Here is an 11,086-nt window from a genome sequence, read left to right on the forward strand (position 1 = left end):
GACAATAAATTCCATGCAAATTTTAAGTTTGAAGTTTGGTAAGTTAAAATTGACAAGTTCTAAGACAAAAGTCAGGAAACAACCGTATTACCAATTATTTAAGTTGGCTTAGTGCAGTTATATATGTCACCGTAAAACTGCGAACTCCGCCAGACCACAATCCGACGAACCTAACCCACCGTTAGTTTACAATCCAACGCGCCACACTATAAACTGACAGAGTCCACAACTTCACGCTGACACACACATTACATATTATACCTACAGTCAAGGCCATACGGCAAGCACCGATCATACAACAGAAAACGAAAATGAAAATGAAAACGAAAATCATAAAATTTTGTCCTGAAAAATTAAATAACGTACCTACCTAATTATAATTTTATCTACATTTTAGTGGACTTTTTTCGGTTTACTTTTTGTAGTCGGTTTTATTAAACACAGTTTATTTTTAAAAATACACAATATAATTTGTTATGAAAAAAAGTAATTATAATTCATACATTATACGCTGGAAATTGGAATTTATGAAGTTGAACAACACTAGCAACATTAGGCACTTTTGTTGTAGCCGGCTGGCAACACTGCCGGCCGGTCCGCGCCTGCGCGCGTCACTCTCGTCAGACCGCGTGGAGCGCCGCGCCCCGCACCCGCGTCGCCCGCTGTCGCTCGGAGCCCCGCACCCGCCCCGCGTCCCCCGCCCCGCCCTGCCCCGCTCGGTCGAGTCGGCGCCATGTCGTTTATCTTCACGTGCGGCGTGCAAGGCTGCTCCAGCGCCGCCAACGAGAGCAACGACTCCTTCAAGTTCTTCCGAGTGCCAGCGAATCCCGTCACGTAAGAATAACATTATCGCTTAAAAATGTACATTGTCGTTGCGTGGCGTCACAAAAGCAAAAGGGTGAACGTTCCTTCTTTCGTGTAGACGCACACTAGGCGACAGCTCGGCGACTAATATAAACGCTTAGAGTAGGCGCACACCGTTGATTTTTCGTCGGCCGATAGTTTAGTCGGGCAGTTGATCAGTATGGGCATGTATGGGAGTGTGCACACTACGCCGATTCGATTTGGCCGATTCTTCATACAATTTGAAATCGGGCACAACTATCGGCCAACTAAAAATCAACGGTGTGCGCCTACTCTTAAGCTTGTCAGTTTCATTTAGGTTGTTTGTCGTCGCTACTTCGCAACTCTGACGCCAAGTGTGCGCTTTGAACAAATTTGAAATTGTCAGCCGCAACCTGTCGTTGCGTTTAGTCGCCGCATCTGTCGATGGTGTGGTGTGTATTTCTTTCTAAAAAAAATCTAACATTATCTAACACTAAAAATAAAAGGAAGATTTGATTGGTTGTTTAGGCTCTAAAACTAAGATTTATTAATACGGACATAATAGGCAAATGCTATAAAATAAGGTCATTAAAAATTTATCAATATTTTCATAGATAGGTAACTACCTAAATAATTATCTATGATATTGTCGAACTAAAAAGCTTTACATAAATAAATATATTTTTATTATTGTATAAAAATTAAAATTAGTCTTATGGTATTTATTTATGATGTGTAATGAAAACTAATAGCAATTACTATAACTTATTTGGCTTCTCAACAAGTACCTACTAATTATTATTATTACCACTAGAATACAATAAAATAAGTTGGTATGCTTGTTGTTGCTAGGGCCGAGAGATGGCAGACGCTGGCCGGGCGGCAGGACATGGAGCTGGCGGCGTTCCGGCGCATGTACATCTGCGAGAAACACTTCCAGCCCGATTCCTTCCGCAAGGACCTGAAGAGGCTCAAGAACAGCGCCTCCCCCTGTGTGAACCTGGCCCAGAACAAAACCTTAACGGTCAACAGAGGTACGCAATATGAAAATCTCGCAATGGATGTCTTCTACACAGATACGCGCCAAGATTGCAAATTAAATCGGGACACATTTTATAACCTTTGTGACGAATTTCTCAACAAAGAAATCGCTAAAATTGTCAAAGAGCAGGTCGATTTTAAATTTAAGTTCGCCGGTGAAAAATACGATAGCGACTTCAAGTATTTCTGCCTAAAATTCTACTACACTTGCCCCGCTAGCTATTTGGCGTTACAGCCGTCTATGAACTTGCTGGATAAAAAAAGTTTAATGACTGTAATGATGACGACGTTTATAGGTGAGCACGATAAGTTGTCCAAGATCCTCTATGCCAAATTTGAGTGTATGTCACCTTTGGAGAAGAACGCCGTCTTACTGGTCGGTTTTACGGATGTCAAACCGCACTATTTCTATCACATCACGGAAGATAAGGTCTATGGCTTTACTGATAATTGTGGGACACAAAGTCTTCAACCGGCTTGTGGAGCGATAGTCCTCATCGCGCGAGGCATTTACGAGCCCTGGATCCTTCCGATCGACTACGTTCTTTTACCGGCGGGGGATGAAAATAACATCAAAAATGTGATTTCTTCATGGTTATATAAAACAATTCATATGTTGCTACATGTAGGCCTCAATATTCGAATTTGCATCTCTAACCTAAGCGCTGACGCAATCACAAAAGATTCCGCCGTTCACAAGGTGACTAGAGAGCAACCTTTCTTTTTCGTCGAATCAAAACAAATATATTACATGAAAGATCCCACGATTATGATCAAAAAAATTCACAAGCATTTCATGCGGCATGACGTTTATAGTCATGATTGGATAGCCAAATGGAAGAATATAGTGGAGTTTTATGATCTTGACAGTAAAAAAAAATATAGACTTGCGCCTGCATTGCGTGCAGAGCACGTCAGGCCCACTGGAAACGAAATACCATTTTCTTCCGTTCTGAATACCTTCAGCGAGGCAGTTGCTGCGGGAATGTCCGCGTACGTTGACTCAGGGCAGATGGAGCAAGAAGCGCGTGGCACAGTACTTTTTTTGAGCATAATGAGCAGGATGATCGATTTTACCCGTTCTTCTAACGCTCCAAACTGTAGTGAGTTTAAAAGACCGTTTACCGGTTCTGATAATCAAATGGATTTAATATATGATGCGTTGGCAATGTTCCGAGATTTTGAAAACAATGCAGATAACTTAGAGTTTGTAACAGATATTCAAATAGCCATCAGGTCATTACTGTTGTTAAATGAAGATTTAACCTTAGAAAACTATCCTAAGTTATTCACCAAAAACATCAACTTTAACACAATGACAATTTTTTTTGATTTGGTTTCTAAAAAAAACTGCAAATCAGGACAGATATTGCCATGGAGGTTAGTTGATACATTTCGCACCAATTTTTGTAGGTATCTCGTAAACACACCTAAGTATAGAGACTGTCCAGAGGCATTAAATGGAGTATTTTTTGAATACCTTCATAAAGTACCTAAGGACCAAAAGGCACTCAAAAACGAGAACGAAGGACTTGGAGCATTTAAAAATACAATCACGACATTCAAAAATTCAGATGTAAATATGCCTGTTAAGATATCCGATTATAAAGATTTCAAAATACCGAGTAAAAATCAGTTGCAAGCAATAAGTGCATTTGTGCTTAAAAAATGTCTCGAAAAACACTCTTCCTGTGTTCTGCCCAAAAAAATGGGTAGAAAAAAAGTGGAATCAATCCCCAGTTGCTTGAATCGGTATCCTCAATTCACGATGGGCTCTGAACCCGATCAAGTGATTCCAGACCAGGGTTTCTTGCGATTGATTGCCGAGTTAGAGAACGACCTGAAGGTGCACTGCGACACCCACATGATGAGCTCCTTCTGGATGCTGAAGCTGATGCAGTTCAGCAGGTTCACCGGCGACTCGTACCAGCGCCCGTGCCACTGCTTCCCAGTCGTCTACCTAACAAAATTGTATTTCAGGATTAGGTTATCACAAATCCTTAAGATGAATAACAAAATTTTTAAAACTACTTCATTACAGTTTGCTTCATATCGCAGTTTGCCTTATTTCAAGTACATTAAGCCTAGCCTTTCTTAATTATGTATCACGAATTTCATTATTATTGATTAAAGAATTATTGTTTCGAGATAAGATGATTTTTATTTATATAAAGTATAAACGACACCACATTATGGTAAACACTGGAATCCTATGTACCTACTATGGTACTAGTAGGAATAGGTACAATTGCAACAAATGTGTAGTCCTGTACCTTATGTGATGTCGTTTGTACCTCATAATACCTCATTCCCGCATAATGAACTTTGTCTATCATAGATTTTAGGGAACCTGATGTAAATTATAAAAATGTAGGTAATGTAGCTTAGGTACCTAGTGTTTATTGTGAAAAATCTAAAGCGTTTATCGTCCAATGAGCTGCTGGCTGCTGTCATAGTGACATTGTCAATGATGAAATGTCGCGGATGACTCCGCGCGCTTTTGTGCTAAGCTAAGGTTGGGTTGCACCATCTTACTTTAAGTTTGACAAACGTCATAAATCTGTCAAACTCCATACAAAAACACCAGTTATCGTTAAAGTTACGGTCAAAGTTAGGTGGTGGAACTCAGCCTAAGTGATGATATAGTGTGAAAGTTATTTATCCCACCAAAAACATTCTGTAAAAAACTAGCCAAGTCTCGATGGAGCTGCTTGTTTTTCTCTAAAAAGTAATGAAATCTAGACAAAGTCGTGCCAAGTCTATGGTTCTTTACTGCGATTTCTTTATTATTATAGTTAATGTTGTGTGACTTGGCCGTTGAAGGGTACAAAACCAGGTGCTCCATGATACCATTGCACCAATCTGTTGCCAGAACCGCTACCCATTGACGATGGAAAATTGCCACTTGGAAAACGTTGATTTAATAACCAGTCAATTGTAGGCTTAATAAAGCTGCGTATTTCAATAATACTTATGCATGATTATTGATTATCTAATAAAGATTGTTCAACGGCCAAGTCACACAACATTAACTATAATAATAAAGAAATCGCAGTAAAGAACCATAGACTTGGCACGACTTTGTCTAGATTTCATTACTTTTTAGAGATAAACAAGCAGCTCCATCGAGACTTGGCTAGTTTTTTACAGAATGTTTTTGGGGGGGGGGGGGGTTCTAGAAAGGAAAAAAAATCTGGACACCGCGGTGCAGAAAATCGACGCTCAAAGTGGCATTTTAGCGGTGAGCGGTACAGGCGAACACCACGGTGCCGGTGTGGCGCTAGTAGTATTGATATGAATGTGGTGTTACTCCAGATCTTCGATTTTCCTAGTTTTTATAGTTTTCCCTTTATGTGGCCATTAAACCCTAACTCTGTACCAAATTTCAGCTCTCTGAGTTTATGGGAAGTACTAGTTCTATTTTGATGATCATCAGTGAGTGAGTGAGTGTCATAAATGCGAAACTTTGCTTTCGCTTAACTTCGGAACTAAATGACCTACAGACTTGAAATTTTGGAATTTAAGTATGTAATTATAGCTTACTAGATGACGAAAATTTCTGCGTTCTAGTCTTATCCAGAGGTTCTCAAATAGGGGCCTGAAAATGCGGCGAAATGGTTCCAGTAAAGGATGGTACGGCAGTGTTTGCTTCGCGCTCGACTTGGCGGGGGCACTACCGTGCCCCCAGATTCAGGGCTTTAACCTAGTAAGTAACCTAGACGTGTGAATCTTACTACATCAGTGAGTAAGCTTCTAGCTGGTCATTTAAGTATACTTAAGGCTAAGAACTCATGATTTTCACCCGCGCCCGCGGCGGTTGCGGGCCCGCAGCTTCTGTAGAATGCAGTGTACTATTTAAAAACTAATGCACAAACTCACGACGCGGTTTTCGCCCGCAGCGCTGCAGCGGGCGCAGTTGTATGCGGGTCCCGTTCGGCGGGCGACCATTTTGTACCAGTGACTTAGCGCGCGGCGCGATTTTGAATCGCGCCGTGAGTTCTTAGCCTAAGTCTCCCCTCAGTCAAGCCTCTCCTATCCACTGTTTTTATCCGATCAGCGTGAAAGTCATCAATGTCATCGTATGACTAGATTCAGAATCATCCCATAATTATAGTAAACTCTAGATAGGTATTAAGATGATGAGTATTAAGACACGAGAACGATTACGATTCGCAGTCGTAAGTTTTTACTGGCCAACAAACATGGCGCGAAACATATTAAATTAAATTCATTTTGCCATATTAATAGAGTTCTTATGCGATAACTGTTAATTAATTGTCGATAACGAACAACATAGTTTATTATAAAAGGAGGGTCGCTGCCAATATGTGGTTGTTTTTAGCACTATGTGAGTTGGAAATTATTAAAAACTGGTGCTAGTACTTCGCTGAAAAAAATATGTTAAAACCGGATTGTGATAAACAAGGCAAATTAAGGCACACACGACCTTTGATCGATATTAGTGAAAATTTGAGCTTAAAATCCATATTATTTTACCGAAAACAAATCCATACTTATGTATTTTACCAAGCTTTGGGTGTGTGTGTTGGTCTTTGATACCTGTCATTTTACAGAAAGCCATTTGATTCCGTTTAAACCGAAATATTACAAATTATATCAGTAATCATTTTAATTCAGGTGGTAGGTATGCGAAACTTATTGTGAAAATCGGTGTTAATATGTCACCTCATCATCATCTTCATCTCAGCTATAGGACGTCCACTGCTGAACATAGGCCTCCCCCAATGCTTTCTATGTTACCCGGTTGGTAGCGGCCTGCGTCCAGCGCTTTCTTGCCACCTTTATGATGTCATCGGTCCACCTTGTGGGTGGACGTCCCACGCTGCGTTTTCCGGTACGCGGCCTCCACTCCAGAACCTTGCTGCCCCATCGGCCGTCAGTTCTGCATACTATGTGCCCTGCCCATCGCCACTTTAGCTTGCTAATCCGTCGGGCTATGTCAGCGACTTTAGTTTGTTTACGGATCTCCTCATTTCTGATTCGATCTCGTAAAGAAACACCGAGCATAGCCCTCTCCATAGCTCTAACTTTGAGCTTCTGGCTTCTGGTCACAGGCCTATAGTGAGAGGCCACGTTTCCGAACCATACGTCATCACTGGTAATATGTCACCTACATAAATATTAATGCAACAAACCAAATAATGATTTGAAAATTCAATTTAAGGTATAGGTACAGCGACTGCCTCTTTCATCCAACTCAGAGACAAAAACTTTGACGAAGACGACAAAGAGCTGGCGCGCGTCTTAAAGAAGCGGATGACCGCCGACTTTACGCTTCCGGAGGACCCCGACGCCAAGAAGTACTTGGAGGAGAGCGTCGAATATACTTTCCAAGTTTTACAGGTTCATTCATGGTTACAATAGCGACAGGTAGACAAGAATGTCGAGGATCAGACGTACAACACACTCTAGCATGATTTCAGTTCGCTTCAGCCGAAAGACGTCCACTGCTGGACAAAGGTTTCCCCCCAAGGATTTCCACAAAGACCGGTCCTACGCCGCCCGCATCCAGGCACCTTCCGGGCCCCTCACCAGATCGTCGTTCCACCTAGTGGGAGGCCTGCCCACACTACGTCTTCCGGCTCGTGGTCGCCACTCGAGAACTTTTCTGCCTCAGCGGCCATCAGCTCTACGAGCTATGTGCCCCGCCCACTGTTACAATTTTAGTTAATTTTTCTTAACTTTTTAAAATATCTGCCCAGATGAATGGGTTAAACAAGGAGGACATAGAGCTGGGCGACGATAAACCCCTGTCGTCTGGACAATCGCGCAGACAAGTGCGCAAATTCACAATGGACAAAATTCAGGGCAGTAACACACGGAGAAACCTACAGTATAGGAACGCCCGAAGAAACTTGCAGACCGGGACCAAAGAGAGCCTACTCCCGATTACACGTGGAAAGGTAAAATTACTGAATAATGTTTTAAAATTTAATGACATACAATCACACAGTGTTGCTAATTCCTAAAAATATGTCTGAAATAAAATTATACGCAGATAACCTAACCTAGATCGAAAAAAACAAAACCTATTTTGCTGTAGTCACTGAGTGAAAAAGCTTAACGACTCCGTCTTATCATGAAACTTTTTTCTCAAGCTTCCGCAATCAGGAGCGGTTCGAAGACAGTACTTGTGGGACTTCCCGAACGAGCCGTCGATCCGGGATATCAAGGAGCGCGTGATGGAGGCCATGCAACAGCAGATATATGCCGCGCAGTATCGTATGAGGGATCTTCAAAAGATCATTGACAAGTATTCTGGTGATATCAGGTGATGATGATGCTGTGGAAGACTAGATAAAGAGTTAATCCTAGACAATCTTTTTTTGTTTAATACAATGTGTAGGTATAGAATTTGCTGGTAGTTTCTCGCGAATTACAAACTTGTAGGTTCCATACGTTACTTACATTTATTTACTAGGCTAAACTATTTCGAGGCAGTGATAACACAAACAAGATTAACAATTTTCAGGTATCGTATCGGATACATATACTGCCGTCTTGAGACACTTTTGTACGAAATGCAAGTGATATGCACCTTTACGAAACGTCATGACCAAAAGCGAAACGTGAACATCCACATAATATACCACACGTACTTGGTGAAGAAGAACGTTGATGTTACGTACATCGTGGAGCACATGATCGAAATTCACACCAATTATATGGAAAGGTCAAAGGTCACGACACCAGCGATTTCTGCAAAAGGCGCTAATGCCACTACTCCCGATGGAACAACAGCGGAAACCACAACCGATAGCAACCTACCTCCGCAGCAGCAATGATCTCATCAACTTTATTAATTTTACAGTCCATTGCTGAACGTACCCTTCCAGAAGCATTGTTTTATCCAGCTAGTTCTTGAGGTCGTCAGAAGAACGTCTTATTATACAGGGTTATTACCTCGCAGTTATTACATTATAATTTAGATAGGTAAGTATAATATTATTACATCACTTGCAGCTTTCGTACATGCGCGGTTTTATGACTTTATTAAAATGGTGAAAATAAAAGCTACATACTATCACAACACAACACCCTTGTGAATAATTTACGTCAGCCCAATATTATGTGTATTCCCCTGTTATTTGTCCGTCAACCAGCGGGACAGCTCGTCCAGGACAAAGGCGTATTGTCCCGGCTAATGACAGACGCCGAAGAGGGCTCGCTGCTGATGCCACTATCTGGGGTTATTTATTTATGTATTTTATCAACGACCACGGCATATTTCAGGTAACTTTTCAAGTAGGCTTTAATTGAGTTGTCTTACGCCTCAGCTCTGGGATCAATGAAAATGAAGAAAAGCTGAGAGGGTTTTTTGATAAGTATAAAAAAATTTGCAATAAATATCATGATGGTTATATGGTCAAGTTTTGTATATTTTCCGAGCATTGGGCAAGGCGAACAGATCCTGTTCCTATTTACATGAAGTGGACGGAGAGACAAACTGACTGAGTTACGGTAATTGATTTAGGCAGTCCGCAATGTAAATTGTCCGAAAGGAATTGTGGTTGTGAGTAGGGGTGCTCGTCAAACCAGATCAATAGACATACAAGGACATTCCAGAAAGTATGTACCTACTTACATACGATTGTGGTGCGCAAGTAATTAATAAATACCTAGCTGTTGTAAAATTCAATTCGAGCTTTTTGTTAAATGGTTCTTCAGCAGCCAGTTAAACGACATACCTAGCAGCAAACGGTGTGGTGTGGACCCCTCGAAGTGATTGAAATTTAAAACTTTAAACGATAAGACAATAATACTTAAATAAAATACAAAAATAATTCAACAATTAACACTAAGTTAAAAGTAGCCAGTTAAAAAAAATACATCGATTATCTCCCAGCTTTAAGTAATCCAACAAGCATAATACACATTTTTATAATCTATGCATGACCGATTATGACATGGCATGAGTGTAGCAGTGCTCGAGGGAATGGAGTGCGGGTTCGATTCCCTGCTGCGGGCGCCGGAACTTGACAGCTTGACATTAATTCTATAAGATTGAAGCTTCATTATTTTTAGAGAGGACTTAAAACTTTCTCTGCCCATCATTACCTATTCATTAATGTTACTAAAACCATCACCTTGACGATTGCTCATTATTTAGGGCGACCAAGAAATAAGACCCTCATGGATTACCAGTAGCTGTTATTTTTATTCGGAATATACCTAAAAATGCAGGTGTGCCTCTCATGTCTAAAGTATCATACCAAAATGAATCTTAACCACACAAAATAAAGTTGAAAATACAATGATAGTTTTTAATCCATATAGGGTGTTCTCGCTTATTTAATAGGGGTGATAGCCACTTATTGGGCCGTTTATTGCGATTATTGAGGGTGCGCTGACTAGAAATATTATGCTTGCAGATAGATTCGATAATATCGCGTGGGTTGAACTGTCTTTTTATATTGCTCGTAAAAGTGTAAAAATAAGCCACTAAAATCACGAACGAAATAAAAAAAAAGTTACGTTTGTTAGTTGAAATAAATCCGAGTGGGTTAGTTTTACTCAATATGCATAATCTAAAAAAAACTAATCAAAAATCTAAGGAAGGAAGGATTGTAAGAAAATTTAAATTTCAAATCGATATAATTTTCAGTTCAAAGTGGCAACGTAACTTTATTCCCTTCTTCACCTAAATAACGTTGAATGCTTGTAAGTAAAGAAAATAACACATCAAGATAAACACTAGGTCATCATCATAACTAGTTTTTGATTACGGCTTTCGCTCATAAACGTCTATGTAATTAAACACATTAAAACTGCTTCATTAGATAGTGATAAAATGGCATTAATATGGGTCTTATTTGGACTATCCTATAAATAAATAAAAAATATATATTAATTTGTAAAAAGTAAAAAGATATTATAAAATGGCGACTATACAGGATGACGAGTGAAAATTGTCCAAAAGATTCGTATAAAATTATCGATGCGAATGGACAAGTCAATCTGTCTATCAGAAATAAATATAAAAAGAAAAATAATGATAATCACCACTGAGTAAAAATAATTCACAAGTCCAAGACGATTAAAATCATACCTAAAGAGTCAATAAAGCAATTTCGCAATGGTTGCTATCGCCGAAATAGCTCAGTTGGGAGAGCGTTAGACTGAAGATCTAAAGGTCCCTGGTTCGATCCCGGGTTTCGGCACGTTCGTAATTTTGGTCAATTAATCTATTTTTGAATAC

At 40.1% G+C, this 11,086-nt stretch overlaps 2 protein-coding genes and 1 non-coding gene across 3 annotated transcripts; all 3 read left to right on the forward strand.

Moving 5' to 3' along the window:
- The first annotated feature begins 628 nt into the window (after positions 1-628).
- LOC114351589 (uncharacterized) lies at positions 629-4,018 on the forward strand. The gene is made up of 2 exons (XM_028302864.1): positions 629-834; positions 1,678-4,018. Exons 1-2 carry the CDS (start codon positions 734-736, stop codon positions 3,962-3,964), a joined length of 2,388 nt encoding a protein of 795 aa, XP_028158665.1. The 5' UTR covers positions 629-733; the 3' UTR covers positions 3,965-4,018.
- A 3,502-nt stretch (positions 4,019-7,520) lies between these two features.
- Positions 7,521-9,663, forward strand: LOC114351590 (uncharacterized). Its single transcript, XM_028302865.1, has 3 exons — positions 7,521-7,790; positions 7,986-8,158; positions 8,360-9,663. The coding sequence occupies exons 1-3, from the start codon at positions 7,590-7,592 to the stop codon at positions 8,670-8,672; spliced, it is 687 nt and encodes a 228-aa protein (XP_028158666.1). The 5' UTR covers positions 7,521-7,589; the 3' UTR covers positions 8,673-9,663.
- Positions 9,664-10,975: 1,312 nt separating this feature from the next.
- TRNAF-GAA (transfer RNA phenylalanine (anticodon GAA)) lies at positions 10,976-11,048 on the forward strand. Its single transcript has one exon. It is a non-coding gene; the product is annotated as a tRNA-Phe (tRNA).
- The last annotated feature ends 38 nt before the right edge of the window (positions 11,049-11,086 follow it).

The sequence above is a fragment of the Ostrinia furnacalis genome, unplaced genomic scaffold, assembly GCF_004193835.3.
Source record: "Ostrinia furnacalis isolate ACB-3 unplaced genomic scaffold, ASM419383v2 OfSCF1163, whole genome shotgun sequence".
NCBI classification, from domain to species: domain Eukaryota; kingdom Metazoa; phylum Arthropoda; class Insecta; order Lepidoptera; family Crambidae; genus Ostrinia; species Ostrinia furnacalis.